Source organism: Archocentrus centrarchus, chromosome 11, assembly GCF_007364275.1.
Source record: "Archocentrus centrarchus isolate MPI-CPG fArcCen1 chromosome 11, fArcCen1, whole genome shotgun sequence".
Lineage (NCBI taxonomy): Eukaryota > Metazoa > Chordata > Actinopteri > Cichliformes > Cichlidae > Archocentrus > Archocentrus centrarchus.
This window is the reverse complement of record NC_044356.1, coordinates 19,350,771-19,371,370: the sequence shown is the minus strand read 5'-3', so window position 1 is coordinate 19,371,370 and position 20,600 is coordinate 19,350,771. Positions and strand designations below refer to the sequence as shown.

Below are 20,600 nucleotides of genomic sequence, written 5' to 3'. Positions count from 1 at the left end.
TGTCCCTGATCCAACACACCTGAATCAAATAGCTGAATTACCTCCTCAGTATGCAGTCAAGTTCTCCAGAGTCCTGCTAACGTGATTCAGGTCTGCAGGACACTGGCCCTCGAGGCCTGGAGTTGCCCACCCCTGGGTTAATTTATACTTAACAGGCTGTGTTAGCTTCATCATTAGGGTCAAATATGTTTTACAGATATGAAATTGTTAAAAATGGCTTCTTTTTTTTTGTTGACAGTAATGGCTGCTGACATCTGGGTTAGTCAAAAGATGTCTGAATTTAATTGTGCCAAAGCTTTTAAAGTCTATTTCATGCACGTGTGGATGAATGGAACCCAAACAGATGTTATCCGGAGTGTGTGATGCCTGTTATGACGTGTACAACAGTAACTTGTAACTAATACCTTCGCTTTTGGGTAATGGTTACTAACCAATAACGCCAACAAAAATGCAGCTTTAAATGAAGTTGTCCAGATGTTTTGCAGCCATTTTAGACAGTGGTTCCTGACTAATTTAAAAGTATGTTAAAAAGAGAAAGCATAATTCTTGAGGATGTGCAGTGCCATTTCTTTAATAGCAGTGACTGTACACTGCCAGCAACTGCAGCATGCTGTTTATCTGAGTGTTACCTCTGCAGATAGGACAAAGATCAGATTCCTTGATTTGTTCTGTATATTCTCCATTGGACCATCAGCAAGCTTTAAAAGAGGGAAAAACAGACTGAGTCACTCAAGGACGCAGCAAAGACGCAGTCTTATTCTTTGGAATTTGAAATGTATGCAGAAAGCTGTCAGACAGAAACACAGCACTGCAGGACAGTATTTTACAGCTGACTTAGGTTTCTGTAGATGGTTGGCTTTTCCAAGAAATCACTTAGCCCTTTTCAGGAATGCCATATTTGGAACCAAGTCCAGTCTGCAGGCAGGAAGATACAGTGAGTACACGTGCCACCTCTGCTGGTCAGAAATATGTAGTGCAATGCCTGAATATGACCAATTATAAGAATCCATATACCCATAAAATTACCACCTCTGATAAAATTAGCCTGATTTAAACTTAAGATATTATCTGGTCAAGGGTTTGATCCAAAAGACTGAATTACTGGGATTCTGATTGCATCAATGGAAGTGTGATGCTGCAAAACAACCAATACCTCATGAAGAAAGTGAAGCAAATCTGCACCGGATATGAGTGGGGTTTCTTTTTTTTGCCCATGCCCCACATTTCTAACAAAGTTTATTGAAAACTGGCAACAAATGGCAGAGAAATAATCAACATTAACCTTCCAAGGTCTCCGCTTGTTTCTGTCTTAATAGTAAAAGTCTGTCCTCAGTGCTCTAATGTGTGAAATTAAAGTGTATAAAAATAACAGGAGATTAAAAAAGCTGTTATTTCCCTGACATAAAGGGAAAAGAAATAAAGAATTATAACCCTAGTACTCATCTGCACTTTTTGGCCTTACTTTGAGAAAACACACACACCGTTAGGTCTCAGCGGTGCGTCCAGGATAAGGAGCCGGAACAGAAGTTGATGCTTCCTGATCCAATATCAACAGTATCCTGGGAGACAGAGCCGTGGGGGGCAGTGTATCAAACGCTCAACTGGAAACTGTGTTTCAGAGTCTGTGTGCGTGTGTGTGTGTGTGTGTGTGTGTGTGTGTGTGTGTGTGTGTGTGTGTGTGTGCGTGTGGCAGAGCATTAGATTCTATCAGTGAAACTATGGTAACTCACCCTGAGACTGGCAGCTCCTCTCCTCCTCTGTCACCGTGAATTGTTACCATATCTCTCCTCAAGTCTTTGTGATATAAAAGGCTTTGTTTGGGGATTCAGGGTTTTTTTTTTTCTTGTTCTCTTGTTGCAACATACAGTGATTTCACAAGGACAGCGGCTACCTTTGAGGACACACAAGTCAGGTCATGTAATCCGAATTGTTTCTGGGAATTTTGAAGATGAATGGAGGGAGAAATTGCCAAGGACATTCAACCATGGCTCTTGGATCTTAAAACGCAGGGGTCTTGTCATTACATGTTCAGTGTTTGAAACCTCTAAGTTGTCAGTGCAGAAGTCACCATCCCCTGGACTTACAATCTTTATATATATGGTGAAGAAGAAAACAGAAAATGAGGGGCACAAGAGAGCACATTACATGTAATGAATGCCCTTGATCTGTATTTAAACCAGGAACACTGGTGTTACATACTGTGACTTAAATCACTCAGTCAGCCTAATGCATGTTTTGTTTGACTTCTATAAATAAAAAATATATCATCCATCCATCCATCTTATTCCACTTATCCAATTCAGGGTCATGGTTGCGCTGGAGCCTAGCCCAGCTATAACAGGGTAAGACACAGGGTACACTCTGTTCAGGCATATATATATATATATATATATATATATATATATATATATATATATATATATATATATATATATATATATATATATATATATTGCCTTGAAGGCAAAACTGGATACTTCAAAAAACAGACATGTGCCTGCTATCATCGCTAGCCATCTAAAGATACAATACTTTAACTAAACTAGTGAAATATATCATCGCAATAATCATGATTCAGGAGATACACCACCCACAGACAACACAATATTCATTGAAGTCTTTTATTTTGACGTCAGACTCGATGAGCTTCCGGTATCTCTCTCTCTCTCGCTCTCTCCATCCGTTCTATTTGAACTGTATCCACAGCAACCAGAGCAGCTACAGGGCCTTCTCTCAAAGCATCCCGTTACTTTACCTGACAGCAAGGAACCCGTATGACCGCAGCAGCAGCAGCAGCAGCTCATGAAGGAGTAAAACCCAACAGGAAGCAAGATTTAAAAACAACAACAAAAAAGCAGCTTTGGTGGTTTTTTTTTTTTTTTTTTTTTTGAAAGACATGACGCCCTCGCAGAAAGCACGGTATGGATGTGAAGGGGGGCGTAACTCTAAATTAAGACTGTCAGGTGAGTCTGTGGTCGCATTGAATCGAGTTTACTTACATTTAAAATAATTTAAAACTGAGTGTTACTGAGTGTCAGTCAAAACTTTTACCTGACTCCGTACAGAGCCTTTTCATAGAAGCCATTCTGACACGAGGAAAGCTTTTATAAACTTTTCTGTGTTAGTTTTGAGGTTATTGGTCTCTGATATTCATATTCTGATATATTTAGGACTTAATTAATGTAATTTGTAACACCTGTGTTATGATTTAATGTTAAGATGGCTGCTATGAAAAAGGCAAGCCTGCAAAGGACACGAAATATAGTTAACCACGCCATATAAAACACACACACACACACACACACACACACACACTGATTAAAGTGTGACTCAGTCTTATTTGACTGGCCACAGCTGGCTCTTTATGAGATGTTTGAGCTGAAGGACATGAGCGTTTTTCTGTGTTCACTCTGAAAAGCTTTTGTGTGTGAATGTGTGTGTGTTTGCTCACATTAAAAGGGGGCCCTGCTCATGTTGAAGGTAAGGTTTTGTGTTTCTGTCTGTTGTTCAGTGTCTGGAAACAAAACAGAAAAAAAAAAAAAAAAAGGCCCCACTGAGTGAACGGATAACATCTCTGTTTCATCTCAGCACCAGAAAGTGAAACGTCAAAGATGCTGTCTGGATCTCTAATGATTCATTAATCATGCAAATTTAGCTGAGCCCTAACCAGGTCAAGCAATCTTTTGTTGAGGTGGGTGTGCATATATCTGTAGCGGCTTTTTGTGACTTAAGGAAGCCTAAATAATTCAGCCAACGGGGCAAGGTGCTTGAGGAATCTCAAATGGCCTTTGGACTCCGTGGAATGGAAAACACTCAAATCTGATCGGCCGGATTTGCTTTCACGCTCACACAGGCCCACAGGATGAGGAGCTGGTGTTGTGTTACTTATGAGTTTCTACTGTATACAAGTCCAGAAGAAGTCTACCAGCATTATATCAACATTGCTTTGCGTTATAGTAAACAACTAATAATCCTACTTGCTTTCCGTCTTTGTTCCTCTACCCCTCTCTTTGCTTCAGGTCCTTCTGTACCCATGTCGAAGCGTCCTATCGGGGGTCCCACAGCCCTGGCCCATCATACCACACCCTGCACAACATGCCCACAGATCCCACTTTCTTCCTCCTCCTCCACCTCCTCCTCACCTCCCTCTATTCCACACCCGGCATGCAGAAGAAAGCGCCGAGCGGCCTCATCTGGTCACCATTGTTCGCCCATGTGGGCAAAGCACACTACGAAAGGTGAATTCTATGTTTAATACCTTTAGTAGAACTTTAAAATAAGGAAGGATCTTACTAATGGCTCACAGGCTTCTTACACACTGAGTGTGTCCAAACTTTTGACTGATACTGTATAAGATGTGTTTGAGAACAATTTTTAGATTAAAATGTTATCAAAAATCCCTTCTGGTGGCTTTAATGCTTTCTTTTTAGTAATAATAAAACACAAGGACAAGTTTTAGTTGGCTTTCACTTTGTAATTAGCTATCAAGCCTGTAGTTCTAAAGGTAAATTGTTAATGGATGGTTTTAAAAGAAGTGCTCAAACAGTCCATTGAGATGTTTTCCTAATGAAGGAATGGGCTAAAAAGATAAAGCAAGTGTTAACCTAGAACAATAAAAAGGACAGTCTAAAAGTGGCTCATATTAATAGCTAATAACCAATCGGATTTATTAAAACCAGTTTAAAACCATTATTTATGACTTATAAATCCTTTCTAGTAAAGTTTTGATTTTGAAAAATGGTGCCTTTTTTTTTTTTTTTTTTTTTTTTTTTAGTGTCTGAGATTGTAATTTAGATTGGATGAATTTCCTAACTTAACAGTGCTTTTTGTATCTCTGGGCTCGCAAGGTAACGGTACTGTTGAACCGCAGGGGTGTGGTGTCCTTTGAGCAACTGCTATTGGATATCTCTGAGGCACTGGGATTTCCTCGCTGGCACAGAGCCAGAGTCACACGCCTGTACACAACTCACGCACGAGAGGTGAGGCCCAACCAATTATGACCAGATTAACTTGAAAGAGAGAAGGCAAAAATATGCAGATGGCCCCCTATAAATCCCCTGTTCTCCACACACTAAGTGTACAATGTATAGAGATTTTTTGGTAGTTTACCATAACCTTAATCCTGAAAAAGTTGGGATGCTGTGTAAAATGTAAATAAAAACAGAATGCAATGATTTGGAAGTCTCATGAACCCTTATTAGCTGCAGAATATGGTTTAACATTGTGGTGAAATATGCAAGGCTTTCCCTGAAAAAGATGTCGTCTGGCTGGGAGCATCAAAATCCTGTATATTTCTTTCAGCAGTTGAAACATTTGATATGCTTTCTATTGTGAATAAATTATGGGTTTATGGTATTTGCAAATCCTTGTGTTCTGTTTTTATTTACATTTTACACAGTTTCTCAACTTTTTGGGGATTGGGGTTGTAGATTACTCCTTTAAAATCTATATGTAACTTTGAAGTATTAGAATATATTGTAAATTAAACTTCAGGAAGTCAGATTTTATACATTAGAGTTCAAGGACATGACCTCTTGCCTCCTCAGCCCTGGTTGCAGCCATCCTGGGCAAAATTTACATCAGTACAAAAAAAATTTTGACAAAGACAGGGACTAGGGATTTCCAGGTCTTCAAGACAGTGTTCAGCTTTGCTGTACTCATCGTCTCACTTTCTTCCCCAATGAACCAATATAACTCTCAGCTAAGCAGAAGAGAACTGTAGTCTTTTCATAATAAGTTGCACGTTTTCACAGGTTTACACTGAAAAGCATCTCTTACAGTTTTCTGTGTCCTGAGCAAAATAATGCAACATGAAAATGTATTTATGGAGAACGATGGTTTTCTCTATGCCAATCAGGAGCATTCATAATTGTACAAAATCCACAAATTAAAAAGCTCAGTTTTCCACTTTTCTAGAAACCTGCTGCTTTCCATGTTAACTTTGCTTTTATAATTAGTGAGGGCATTTTGAAGTGAGCTCCTAACCAGCTGCACAATTTGACAAAGTGTATGAAAGGGTGGTAAAAAGTCAAAAAAGACAAACATGATTTAATATTATATTCTAAACATATCAAGATCCTCATGCAGTTGACCTATGGTCCAGATCTGTTACCTGTAAGTTTGTTTTTTCACCACTCTGTCTCTGTCTGTCACAGGTTAAGGGTGTGTGTGATTTCTTCCGAGGTGAGGTGGCCTTTCTAGCTCTCGGTAAGGCTCGTCCTGAGTTGAGCAGCGTGCAGGAAGCTTTGGAGGAATTGTTCCCAGAAGATTCACATTACCGATCGAGTGCAATACGGGCCTGGGAGAGGAGACTAAGGCCACCACCAGATAAAGCAGCTAAGGCTGACAGCGGATACAGCGAGGGAGCCGACAGCAGCGGGACTAACCAAGAGACACACCAAGACACAAACACAAATGTCAAGCGTCATACTAATACTCACACATCTCAGCATGTAGACACACACCAGGATGAAAACTATAATTCTGACACTCAGAAGTCTCATAAAAAGAATTCATGCAGAAAACCTGCTCACCCTCCCAACCACCTGCAGAGACTTAATGTGAGAGATGGGGTCAGACTACATCAGCTTTCTGTGATTGGTCCTTTTAAACATGAAGACATTCCAAGAGATGCAGACATACCATCTCCTACACTGTGTGAAAACTGCTTAGCAAGAAGACTTAAACATCATGCTCCACCACTGATCAGTATGCTATCAGCAAGGGTCCCACTTCCTCCTGTGCTAAAGAAGCAAAAAGGAAGTTCTCATATAGAGCAGGAGGCAAAAAAACTGGATGTTTATAACAGTCCTTCATCTCCTCGACCGATCTGCAGAGATGAGGAGAAGAGCTGCATTCAAATGCAACTTTTAAGTGCAGCTCCAGATGTCAGTGCAGCTCACAAAGACTCACAGGAGACAGAAACATCTGACCTGCCCTCTGATGGTAGAGATGTCACCCTGGCAGACATCGAGCAATGCTACGAATTTGGACGTGTGGTCGGAGACGGGAATTTTGCAGTGGTGCGAGAGTGCCGCCGTCGTGACAATGGCCAAACCCTCGCCATCAAGATCGTTGAGCGCGCCAAACTGATAGGGCGAGAGCACATGATGCAGAACGAGCTGAGTCTCCTGGGAAGTCTGCATCACCCTCGCATAGTGAGGCTTTTTGCACACCACCACACAAACACTCACTCCTACCTGGTGATGGAGCTGGTGAGTGGAGGGGATCTGTTTGAGGCCATCAGTGACAGGGGGAAGTTTTCAGAGGTGGAGGCAGGACCGATGGTGTCAGATGTGAGCGAAGCTCTGAATTACATCCATTGCAAGAGCATCGTCCACAGAGACCTCAAGCCAGAGAACCTCCTGGTGGGTTGTAGGGTAGAGTAGTGAGAGTGATTATTGATGTCCTTAAGTTTTTGTGTGTAAAATGCGAAAATTGGTCCACCTGTAGTTAAGGTGAAAAGTCTTTGTTACTTCAGTTAGCAGAAGTCTGCATTCTCCTGTTATTTTTGGCAATTTTACGAACAAAAATATTTTTAAAGACGTGGGCAAAATTGTTGTTACCCTTCCATTAAAGAAAGAAAAACCCACAATGGTCACTGAAATAACTGGAAACTGACAAAAGTAATAAATAAAAAATGTACTGAAAATAAACTAATGAAAATCAGGCATTGCTTTTGAATTGTGGTTCAGCAGAATTGTTAAAAAAAAAAAAAAAAAAAAAATAATGAAACTGGCCTGGACAAAAATGATGGTACCCTTTATATTTTGTTGGCAATCACTGCAATCAAGTGATTGCTGTAACTTTCGAGGAGACCTTTGCACCTGTTGACAGGTATTTTGCCCATTGAGAAAACTGCTCCAGCTGTCTCAAGTTTGAAGACTTCCTTCTCCAGACTGCATGTTTCAGCTCCTTACACAGATGTTCAATAGGATTTAGATTAGGGCTCATAGAAGGCCACTTCAGAATACTTTTGTGCTGGGTGTTTTTAGCTGTGTGTTTTGGGTCATTATCCTGTTGGAGGACCCATAACCTGCGACTGAGACAAAGCCTTCTGACACTGGGCAGCATATTTCACTCCAGAATGCCTTGATAGTCTTGAGATTTCATTGTACCCTGCACAGATTCAACACACCCTGTGCCATTTGCAGCAAAACAGCCCCAGAACATAACCAAGCCTCCTCCATGTTTCACACTAGGTACAGTGTTCTTTTCTTTGTATGCTTCATTTTGCATCTGTGTGCATAGAGCTGATGTGATTTGCCAAAAAGCTCCAATTTTGTCTCATCTGTCCAAAGGACATTCTCCCAGAAGCTTTGTGGCTTGTCAATATGGATTTTGGAAAATTCCGGTCTCGCTTTTTTATAATTTGCTTTCAGCAGTGGCGTCTCTGTCGTCTTCCTCGGTCGTCCACTTTGGCTCAAACAGCAGCAGATGGTGCAATCTGATACTGATGAACCTTGACCTTGGAGTTCATCTCATAAGTTTTCTGGGCTCTATGGTTACCATTCATATTATCCGTCTTTTCAATTTGTCATCAGTTTTCCTCTTGTGGCCAAGTCCAGGGAGGTCAGCTACAGTGCCATGGATCTTAAACTGCTGAATAATATGTGCAACTGTAGTCAGAGGAACATCAAGCTGCTTAGAGATGGTCTTGTAGCCTTTACCTTTAACATGCTTGTCAGTAATTGTCTTTCTCATCTCCTGACAGAGCTCTCTCCTTAGCTTTCTGTGGTCCATGTTCATTTTCAGTAAAATTTTCTTCTTTAACAGAAGGGTACAAACAATTTTGTCCACATCTGTATCCTTAAGTAAATTGTCTTAAATTAAGTAAAAACTATTTTTTTTTGTTTTTTTTTATCACAGTCCTGGTGATTTTACATTGGTGGAACGCCCAACCCCATTTGGTGGGTGCTAAATTTTTTTAAATGCAGGACAAACTCTGGCAGTACTCTTTCAAAGCAAGAAGGTGGATTTTCAATGTATTATTTTTTTGCTACATCCCACTTAGATATTTAAAGAAAGCTATTCCATCAGGTTTTTAAATGAAACGGTAAACCTTATTATTAAATGTCAATAAATTCTTAAATTTTGTAGCATATCTTTTTTTAATAAATCAAAAACATCCACTTTATTATCCAGGACAAAATAAAGCATATACAAGACAAATAAGACTGGACCCAGAACTGAATTTTGTGGTACACTGCAGAAATTAAGGTGAGGAAGAGACCCACTGCAAAGTTGCTTTAGATTGTAGTAGCCAGTATGTTTGCTGCTCTTTTTTTCTTCCACCAACCCTCAGGTTTCGCACTCTCTGACCTAATAAACCAAAACAGTCACATCAACACAGTTTGGCATGCTGTCAGATCAACATACTGGTATAATTTATATTAGCTACAGAGTGAGGGGGTGCAGCTGTTCCTTTTGGATACACAGTTGGGTCAGCAGTTTGAAAATCCAAGATGTATAAAAAATGTCAGCAGCGTAAGTTTCTCTGTCTACACCTGTGGCAACCACCTCGATGCAGTAGAAGATTCAAAAAATTTGAACCCAACTTTGCCTCCATGGCTCACTCGGCCTGTCTTGTTTTACCGCCTCTCTTTTTCAGATTGAGCAAGTTGCTGCTGGCATCTGTAGGCTGAAGCTGGGAGACTTTGGTCTTGCTATGGTAGTGACTGAACCAGTCTTCACCATATGTGGCACACCCACATATGTAGCTCCAGAGATCCTCTGTGAGACAGGTAAACACTTTATGTGAGTTCTCTGTCTGAATTTGGGTCGTGTTTTCTTATTCTGAAAAGTTGTGCTTTGTCTGTTAGGTTATGGTATAGCAGTGGACGTATGGGCTCTGGGTGTGATTCTTTATATCCTGCTGTGTGGCTTCCCCCCGTTTCGCAGTCGAGATCGGGACCAGGTAGAACTGTTCCAGCTAATAAAACAAGCACAGCTTAATTTCCCATCCCCCTACTGGGATCCCATATCAGAGGGTGAGTCAAATATAAGTGTAAAGTATTCTATATGTTGGGACAAATGGCATACATATACATATTTACACATAAATACACTATATGTTTTTTCTCTGTGTGCACTTGTGTGCAGAAGTGAGAGGCCTCATCCGAGCTCTTCTTCAGCCAGACCCCACTGTGAGGCTGACAGCACAACAGACCCATCTGCATCCGTGGGTGAAAGCAATGGCTTCAACTTGCAAGCAGAGGGCGCTCACAGACAAAACTCCAAGAGAGATGGTAGCTACTGGAGCAAAACCAGAAACAGTCCAGAAACTGGCTAAAACAAATGCAACAGAATCACTGACAGAAAAAACAACAAAACATGCTGGCAGCGAGGGAGAAATCACGGCGAGGAAGCTCGGCAGACATGATGAGAGACAAACTGCAATGAGTGCTGGAAGAGGAGAGGATGAGAACAAACCACCAGAGCAACAACCAGAGGAGACAAGATATATCATATCCCCGCAGGACAGAGAGCACACACCTTTAGAGGCCACACCTGTTCAGCATGAACCAGAGGTCGCCTCTGCAGATAGGCGAGAAACACAAGGTCCAGGTCCCAAGCTGCTAAACGCTGAATTCGATCAGCTCGACTCCCCCACAGCTGCCCAAACTGAGCTTTTACCCCAAGTTAAGATACAAGCAAATCAGAACAGCCAGCAGTCACTTCCAGGTTCTACACATCCAACCAGGGCATCCCCCAACCCAACCCAACTCCCTCTTCTCCATCAACAGAACTTAACTTCTCCACTACAAGACCATAACAAACCAGACAATCACACCACCATCACCCACCCTCCCACACTGTCCTGATGTCACTGTCAATCTCCCATTTGCGTGATGAGATCAAGGTCATTAATTTCATTGTTCCGGACAATACCACTGATTTCTTGGCAGCTGAATCCTTCAGTGACCTGCAGATGAAGTGATTTTTTACTCTCTGGGGATGAATAGGGTCAAATTAATGAGGCTGGATACATCTCATAAATGTGTGTAATCCATTTATCCTGCAATCAGACACTAATCATGGTGTTGTGTAATGACCAAGGTACTGTCTGTGTAGTACTGTGAGAGGAGGATGGGAAGGGAGACAGTGAAGCACTGTTTCTTATTTTTTATGTGGTAGTGTGTTAAAAAATACATTTTTAGTCAGTTTCTTTTAGGGGGGGGTTTGTAGTTGTTGTTTTCTGCAAACTATGTTTAACATTGAAACTAAAGTATCACATATGCCACTGGTTTTGGTAGCTATTTTTAACTGTTATACTCCTAGAGGTCTGTTTTGGAATCATTTATCTAGCAACATTAGTTTACTATTGGCTTATGTAGTAAGAATATCGGTGCACAGTTTGTCCTAATAAATTCTATTCTTAAAAATATTTCTGACAGTGTGGTTGTTGTAATCAGCTTCTGAAAATCTGAGTTACTGATGCTGTGTGATGTGGCAATGTTTGGGCAAATGGATGTGTGGTAAGATCAAGTAGCTAATAGTGAAGATTGGCCAACACTGAGGACAGGGTGAGCACACAGGGCTACCGGGTAAAGTGTGTGTACATAGCTGAGTGGGGTCTTGCTGCCTGCCATTCTACACAGACCAAATAAGGCAGATCTGTGTGTCCAGTGGGAGTGGCTAGTCCTGTCCCTCCAGATTGCAGACAGCTGACACTCTGACATCCTGCCTTCCCCCACCCAAAGCACCCAAAGCACACACACAACCCCCAATCCTATACATATGAACCTCTCCCAGTCCCTGGTGCTACTAAAACACATATGTGGGACATGCAATAGCTTATAAACGTTTATGGCCCGGTCACCACGTGTTTCAGGCTCAATAATTTATACATCCTTAATAAGTAAAAACAGGTGAACTCTTTTTTGATAAATTGTACCAGGGCCATAAACATGCAGTCAGCATACCAAAGCACCGGAAACGGGGTGTTTTTTTACTGATACGCTTTTGTTAAAAGTTTTTTTTGTTGTTACACAGGGGTAACGGAGCCTTCACGGTATTATAATATATACTGTTTAAACTCTACGACGCATGCGTGCTGTGGTGTAGTACCCTAATTTCGTCGCATATCAGGTTTTAGCCACCTTTCAAGCCCTGCCATACGACCCGCATGTGCCCACTACGCATGCGCCTTTAAAAACTCTTTAAATACCCCAAGTCATCTGCCACAACAAAACATTCCGCTGTCAGCCCATTCACGGCTGTTCTGTAGTAGTTACTGGCGCATAACAGGCCACGACAGAGACAGGCGAATATTTACTTTTAGTCGGCGTCTCTGCTAGTAACCTGTTTACGAGAACCTGTCTGATTATTAACGAAATTGACCTGGAGTTATAAAGGCTGTGCAGGGTGAAGTCAGGAGGGGGGGGAGAGAAACGGACAGGAGAAAAAAAAAAACAACAAAAAAAAAAAACAAAGATGGCTGTGTAGCTAGAGAGACAAGTCCCAACGGAACTGTCTCTAGCCGCAGCTTTAATCACCGACACGTCCCGTGAGTCCCGCGGACAGTCAGCCGGTACTGGAGCAGGGACGCAGGGAGCAGCCGAGCCGGGCCGCTGGTGTTGTTAGCCGCTGTCATTGCGAGTAACGGCGTCGAGAGAGGGCACCGACAGCTGAGAGAGCCCGGGTTGTTTTTGTTCTGCCTGGGCAGAGGGAGAGGACTGCTGTGTTTTTTCAACGTAGCTAGCCACATAGTCTGCTAGCCTCACTGTAAGTCACAAAAAAATAGTCGACATTTAATTTATCAGATAGTCATAATTACTTTTTGCACATGCTCTCGTTATTACACAGTAATTGGCGTGTTAAGATCCGAGTTTGTGAATGTAGGGTGGCGTTAACAATAAGTTAGCCTGCATTCCTTCCTGACTGCCTGCTGCCGAAGCACTTAGCCTAGCTCGCGTTAGCTCTCTGTCAGCTGACCATTAGCTTGACAGGTGGTAAGCTAACCCTGAGCTAACCTGCAGGTATTTCGGGTTCAGCCTGGTCGCGGCAGGTACATATCAGGCTTTTCGAGACAAGCCGCCCGTCATGTCTTCACTGGAAGAGAGAGATGTAGGCGTTGCGGCCGCCCCTGGCTCCTCCTCGGCCGGCCTAGGGGTCGGGGCCGTGGGGGTAGCTGTGGAGGCTGTCGCCGGGGTCGCAGCCATGCAAGAGGAGGTCGCGATACGGCGAGAAGGGCCCGAGCCTGACCCAGACGAGCCACCCAAGAAGAGGGTGAAAGTACCCGAGGGAGAGGCAGGGAAGCTGGAGGAGAGACTGTACTCAGTGCTGTGCTGCACCGTGTGCCTAGACTTGCCCAAGGCGTCTGTATACCAGGTAAACATGTTGTCAATCACAAACCTGCCCCCCACCCCCACCCCCCAATAACCCTAAACAAACATCAGCACACCAGCTCAGTCTCATAATAGAAACTCCCCATGTGCCCCCCCCCAGTCCCCACTATCAACCTGTTGAATGTGTTGGCCAGCTTCATTTATTTTTAGTGATACTGGATACAACACAGGCCCAAAGTGTCTACAGCAGATTGAGCCATGAGGCCATGAGACCAGACACAACCAGGCCAGGTGGTCAGCTGTGCTGGCTCAAGTTTATAACATAATACTGTGAATGATCCTCAGAGAGAGAGAGAGAGAAAACAAGCAGACAAATAAAAAAACTACATCCCCAATCCCTCATGAGACTCCCCAAACCTAAATCTGAATAATCTTTTGTCCTTCTGTCGATCACTACCCCAGCGTCCTACATAATGACCCCAAACTGCTCTTTTCAGTGTCAAAGGAGCACATTTGTTAGTCAATCATTGTCCAGCTAGTCCTCAGCATTTACATGCCTAGCTGTGCAGTGTTAATTTTTAATGTTTATTAGTAATGTAAACATGACCCCATAGTCTTTCCATACATAACATTCTGCATATGTATCCAGATGTATTGATTTAGGTTTGTTAAGCCCAGTGTCCCACAGAAAATTACATTATTTTTGTCCAAAAAAAAAAATGCACAGTTCAGGTTCTTCTTTGAGTTATAATGTATCATATATATTTCACAGAAAGGGGTAGACAGCTTGGTTTGGTGTTACTCTTTTAAGCAGATTTAGCCAATCCACTATTACAACTTAGCCAAACTTATAAATAAACATGTTTAATAACCTAAATTACCCTAAATATTTGTTGTGATATGAATACAAGTTACATTCTTAAATTAGCACCCCTTGCATATTTGTGTCACCCCAATTAATTATTTCAATTAACCCTTTTAATGCATTATTTATTATTACATTATTATTTGGCATAACCTTTGAAATGTTTAAGTTTATAATTATTCTCTGGGTTTCTTCCCATTTGACATCCTCAGCAGTTATTTATTTATTTTTTTTCTACCACAGTGTACCAATGGGCACCTGATGTGCGCTGGCTGTTTTATCCACCTCCTGGCTGATTCTCGTCTGAAGGAGGAACAGGCCACATGCCCAAACTGCAGGTAAACCAAGCTCACTGAAGACTTGGGCACCACACGCTGAAATACAAACCAGCCACCGAGTCGGGAGAGGTCAGGTACTTTGGGTACTAATTGTAATGTTTGGGTGGAGCCAAACATCTAGAAGACACGTTGATATCTTAATTTTGTAGTGCTAATAAAAGCTTTAGACAGCAACATTTGCAGCAAAATATTTTAGATTTAGGTGAACATTTTTGCTTGTTTGTCTCTCTTACAAGAAAAAAACATAAATATTACAAGAATCTGCTTTTTAAAAAATTTTCACACTTGCATTTTTAATTATTGTCATTTAAGCATGTTTATCTAACATCTAATTAGTTTTAATAATTAGGTTGTCTCAGTCTTATACTACGCATGGAAATTACAGGCAACAATAGACAAAAGCACAACTTTTTTAATACTCAGCGATTCGTGGCTCTGCATTGCATCAGCATGCTGTACATACCACAAATGTTAAATATACCCCTGCACTGAGGTGTGATTTATGCTTTTTCTCCCTGTTTGTGTAGGTGTGAGATCAGCAAGAACCTGTGCTGCAGGAACCTCGCGGTGGAGAAGGCTGTCAGTGAGCTGCCGACAGAATGCACCTTCTGCCTAAAACAGTTCCCCCGTTCCAGCTTAGAGCGACACCAGAAAGAGGAGTGTCAAGACAGGTACACACACATATGCACACATGCGCATATACACACACACATGCACACACAGTTTTTCTAAATTTTGCTGCACTTGTAGCCAGCACCTTATTGAAAGTGAGAAATTAGTTCTAGCCACTTTCCTTCGAAAAGGCAAGTATCAAATGAAGCTCAGAGTGCAAGACTAAACATACAGACACGTGACAGTAGCATGATTACGCGCGCGCGTGTGTGTGTGTGTGTGTGTATGCTCTGCGGGATCATGCTGAGTAAATTTGGTGAAGAAGCTACTCCAGAGGAGAAAAACCACTAATGTGATTACAGACTGTGCATTATGTCGTATGCGATACTTATGGCCCGCCATGAAATCCTACGGGGTTGTTGCTATAGCAACACGTGACCCTGCTTAGGACAGCAGTGTCTGTGCGAGTGTTGCTATGACGACAGCTGTGGCAGTCGCCACTTTTGTTTTGTTTTGTTCTTTCCAGTAGGGCCGGACAGAAAATGACGCCGGTCTCCCGCGAGGAGGTACTGACATCGGCTCATACTCTCGGGGCCGTTTGCTCATTAGAATATGAAGCTTAATACGCTGTAATTACAGTCGATGATTACAGGTGTTTTTGTTGGGAATCCTTTTTAAGACAAAACTTTGCAGTCAGAAGGTTGACTTATGTAAGCATGGCTTCCATTAGCCCTGCCTCACTGCAGAGACTAACTAGCACCTTTCACATTACTAATAGCTCACTTCAGCATGCACTTGCAACACTATAAAGGATGTAGTTAATATGAATACATGCCTTTCTTTCTTGAGGCTGGCTCTTAAGTTTAGTACAGTGTTAGTTCCCAATGCAGGTTAATTATTCAGTGTTATAATGTCCAATCACCACATGTTATGTATTCATAGCAAAGCACCTATGTAAAGAATCTAGTTTATATACACCCACGCCTTTACTTCCTTTGCATTCAACACTTTCCCCATTATTATCCTGCCAGGGTGACACAGTGCAAGTACAAGAGGATCGGCTGCCCGTGGCAAGGTCCTTTTCATGAGCTACCAGCACACGAGAGTGAGTGCTCTCACCCCACTAAGACTGGAACAGAACTCATGGGAATACTGGGAGAGATGGACCAGAACCACCGCAGAGACATGCAGCTCTACAACAGCATCTTCAGCCTGCTCTGTTATGAGAAGATTGGGTTTACAGGTACACCCAAAGCACCCCCCTCCAAACAAAAAAAAGAAAAGAAATAAAAACAGATAAAAATAGTTTGGGGATGTCTGTGCATGTAATTCAGAGTTTTTGTAATCTTTCTCTTCTCCTCACAGCTTTTCTCCTCCTTTCTAATTTATGCCGCATTTGTGTGTCCACCCAGAGGTGCAGTTCAGGCCGTACCGCACCGATGACTTCATCACTCGTCTGTACTATGAAACACCACGCTTCACTGTCCTCAACCAGACGTGGGTGCTGAAGGCCCGTGTCAACGACTCCGAGCGCAATCCCAACCTCTCCTGCAAGCGCACCCTCTCCTTCCAGCTCATCCTCAAGAGCAAGGTACATTCGCTACCCACTTACTTTATTTTTAGGTTTCTTCGTGCCTGCTGGATTTCACTCCTTGCCAGAAATGGTTTGAATGGAGACATATGGAGACACTAAAGGTCTAAAGGTCTGATCTTATAGACAGATAATGAACTTCTGTGAGGCCAAGCTATCCTCATAGCTGGGTGCGAATTATATTAAAGTGTTTCAAAGCTCAAGCAAGGTGGGTGGTAGGTGCGCTCGTTTTCAACTCCATGTTTTTATTCTTGTACTCTACTAGAGCTTTGCTTGATTCACATTTCAGAATACCTCTTGTTTTATTATCTGCTGTGCCTTGGGGTAGTCCATATTTCATCCTCTGTCTGAAACAAAAAATAAACTCCTCTCCCTTTAAGTCACCTTTATTGTGATTGGCTGCCCCTCAAAAACAGAAGGTTTGAACAGCAGGTGGGTGCTGCTGTGCTCACTGCCAGAGGCATCACACAGAGCCAAGAGTAGAAAAAATTGTCACAAACAGAGCATTTAGAGGAGTTTGAAGCCTAAGCTTCTGGCTCATGGGGATTGCTTGTACTTACAATGACCTCATTATTTAAAACTTTAGAGGGAGGGTATTACAGCAGAGCCACTTTATTTTCAGTCAGTTGGAGCTTCATTAAGAAGAGATCTTGAAAAGGAAGAACACCAGAATTTCAAAATAGACCCCCTGCCTCCTCCACTTCTCCCACCAGACAAGTACACACGTACTGGATCTTTGTGCTTCATACTTTTTAAAAACAAGTCAGTGCTGACGTGTGGCTTTACATAGTATTCAGATCCCACTATCCACTGCCAAAGTCCCCCATTTAACCACTTCTACCACTGCAAATTACCCGAGTGGGCCTTTTCACTCCTCATACTAATAAAAAATAAGTAAATCTTGCTACTCACCAGCCATCTTGGTAACACTTTGGGGCAGTTACTTTAGGTTAACAACCCCAACCCCCTGTCTAAATGAATGGAGCGTTTGCTGTGACTTCAGTGTCAGTGGTCACTGGGACTGCATGTATAGAATCACTAGTCAAATCTCATAAAATAAGGTTTAATTAGGGCTTTTCCCCCCCTCTATTGCTTAAACTGTACATCTACTACACATGTGCACAGTTTGACAACATTGTGGCTTCCTTTAAAGTTAAAATGAGACATGCCTGAGCAGCCCAAGAGTGTTTCTGTGTGTCATTTTTTTTTAAATATTTTTTTGTGTGACGAAAAGGGAGCAATATCTAAAATTACCAGGAGTTATTACATTATGAGGGCGAGGAATTTGGTTATGGAAAAGAAAATTTGAGGTAATAGAAGAGCCCATGGGCATGGCTGATGATAAATGTATATATCAGCGATACTTTGAAATTGCTTATTCTCACTATCCAACTGATCAAAGTTCAGGGATTTTTAGCTGACTTTCACGTTAGACAAAAAACTATAATATTTTACAGTTCTCAAGCTGGAATCAGAGATCAGCCGATTGGTATGCATTGCATCCACAGCTGGTCCGTCAGTCGGCCAGTATGAACCGGGCTCTGCGTTAACATGGACGTGTTTCCGCAGGTGAACTCGGTCCTGGAGTGCTCCTTCCTGCTGCTGAAGGGCCCTTACGACGACGTGTGGATCAACCCGGTCATCCACCACCACTCCTTCAGCAACGACGCCAACGAGACAGACTACGTCCCGCTGCCCATCTCCGACTCGGTGGAGTGCAACAAACTGTTGGCCGCCAAAAACATCAACCTGCGCCTGTTCATCTTCCAAGTCCAAAAATAAAAGAGAGTGAGAGACGGAGGAGGAAGATGGAGCAGGGGGTCGGGGCGAGAGGGAGGGGTGTCAGGGAGAGGATGTGATGATTGAAGAGAGACACCACAGAACCATTGATACCTCTTAACACAAAAACAAGTACACGAACACACACCTTCACACAGGGTACAAGCTTCTACACACACAAACACACACACCACAAATTACACATACCTCCTTTTACACGATAGTGAGACCCCTTGCTTGGAAAAGCTGTGAGTTGCTATAGAGATGGGTGGGCATTGATATGAGATGGTGACTGGCGGGGGGGTGGAACCTGCAAAGGCACAGGTGGGGATGTCAGTAGCAGTGGAGGGGGGAGGGACTCCCAAATGGATGATGTGTACCTGTGGTTTGTGAATGACCTTTTAACTCCTGACGCCCACAGCCAAAGGTAGCACACACGCCAACCAAAGCAGGGATTTTCCAGATGTTGTGTGCGTCCATGTGCGCGTGTGCGAGAGGGAAACAGAGTTGCGTGGCGGGCCCCGGATCGCAGCCCGAACTCTGCTCACCTGTTCGGATGTTCCAAAGACGCGTGATAATGTGAAAACAGAGCGATCGACTCTGCTGAGCTGTTCTTTGGAGATGTGAGAGGAGGTGGAGGACATGAACGAGTGTGTGTGTGTGTGTGTGTGAGTTTATCTGTGTAGTCTGAGTAGTTCTCCTCCCCCTACACACTGTACGCCAGAGATTCCCCCCGTTATGGCAAAAACAAGCATTTTTGCGACTTTGCCAGGACAGCCGAAACTCATTATCCCACCTCGACCTGCCCCCGTGTCTGCGTTTCATCAAGAGGAGAGACGGCTTGGCTATGTGCATGTTTTAGTTCTTCGACTTATTCCTCCAGCTGGGGTTTTATTTAACCTTCAACACTAATACCATTTTTATTTTCTCTTAACCCTGAATATTTAAGTACCTGTGAACTTTTTTCTCTTTTTAGTTGGGTTTAAGCGTGTGAACGGCTGCCTGTATATGTGCATATGTGAGTGAGTGAAAACAGATCCAAACTGTGAGATCCTTGTGAACGTGTCTCCAGGTGAGCAGTATGAGCTTTGAGCACATTACTAGCAAGGATGGACTACCACAAGAGATTCAGAGCACCCCCCCCCCCCCCCCCCCCCCCAAAAAAAAAAAAAAATAGCCCTCAGGTTCAGTGTGTCAGTTGGTTTTTGGTAAATTAACCGCTTTAATTCTTGCATCTCTAAAATAAAATCTTAACTAGGTGGTCTACTATCACAGAATCAATGTAGTTCTGACACTTTAATTATTTAGCAATGTGCATTTGTCATTTCTGGAAATTTTTTTGTTAAGTTAATTCATTGTGTTTGTTATTTTTTTTGTGTGTGTGTGTGTTATAAATCAGGTGAGCCCTTGCATTTTAACTAGATCACACTGGTTTCATTAAATTTCCACAAACTAATTGACACACAGGGAACTTCTGGGGCTGGTGTACAAGTGTGTGCTGGGATTCAGGAGCATAACTGAGTTCCTGTCCCATCCTTTCCCCACGGATGTGTGGAGCAAGTCTAGTTAGGCTCAGAGAGTCTCAGGGTGATCAGGACTTTATTCATCTGCTCAGAGATCAGAAGCCATCTCAGTAAAGGCTTTTTCTGAAGGTCAGACTTCAGGTGGTGATGGATGGTCTGTGTGTGGGTGTGTGCGTGTATGTGTGGCGGGGGTATGGGGTGGGGTGGTATTTTACCTAACAAAGGTGACATATTAGTGTTAGACTTACTTGAAGGAAAATGAAGCGATGTTACTTAAGTAGATTCTACTGTAAAGCAGATAGATCTCTCTCCTCCTGACCTCTACTTCTTGTATTTCTGTGTTTTAATGCTTTGTCTCTATGCCAGTGGACTCACTCATCTCACTATGGCTGTACATGTGCCTTTTATTAAAGATCATGGAACCTGCTCTGCTGCTTCTGCGTGTCTGAATGTTGGAGCAAAAAATAGGCCCGGCTCTGCGAAGGCATCAACCCGTATAAATTATGCATTCAGCACCGCAGTGATGAAAGCTAAATTTAATTTTAAGGGCTGGTGTGGATGATGGATATGTTTCATTGAATTTGATGGGGGAGAATATGAATC

The 20,600-nt window shown here is 42.6% G+C and overlaps 2 protein-coding genes across 3 annotated transcripts; both read left to right on the top strand.

Moving 5' to 3' along the window:
* The first annotated feature begins 240 nt into the window (after nucleotides 1–240).
* dclk3 (doublecortin-like kinase 3) lies at nucleotides 241–11,302 on the top strand. The gene is made up of 7 exons (XM_030741237.1): nucleotides 241–258; nucleotides 4,020–4,238; nucleotides 4,848–4,979; nucleotides 6,156–7,367; nucleotides 9,611–9,743; nucleotides 9,822–9,989; nucleotides 10,102–11,302. Exons 1-7 carry the CDS (start codon nucleotides 241–243, stop codon nucleotides 10,821–10,823), a joined length of 2,604 nt encoding a protein of 867 aa, XP_030597097.1. The 3' UTR covers nucleotides 10,824–11,302.
* Nucleotides 11,303–12,201: 899 nt separating this feature from the next.
* Nucleotides 12,202–20,424, top strand: zftraf1 (zinc finger TRAF-type containing 1). Of its 2 annotated transcripts, XM_030740931.1 has the most exons (7): nucleotides 12,202–12,726; nucleotides 12,981–13,332; nucleotides 14,398–14,492; nucleotides 15,020–15,163; nucleotides 16,136–16,347; nucleotides 16,517–16,695; nucleotides 18,265–18,477. In XM_030740931.1, exons 2-7 carry the CDS (start codon nucleotides 13,045–13,047, stop codon nucleotides 18,475–18,477), a joined length of 1,131 nt encoding a protein of 376 aa, XP_030596791.1. In that variant the 5' UTR covers nucleotides 12,202–12,726; nucleotides 12,981–13,044. The 2 variants fall into 2 exon arrangements, with proteins under 2 accessions (XP_030596791.1, XP_030596792.1); XM_030740932.1 differs by lacking the exon at nucleotides 12,202–12,726 and having other exon boundaries at nucleotides 13,045–13,332; nucleotides 18,265–20,424.
* The last annotated feature ends 176 nt before the right edge of the window (nucleotides 20,425–20,600 follow it).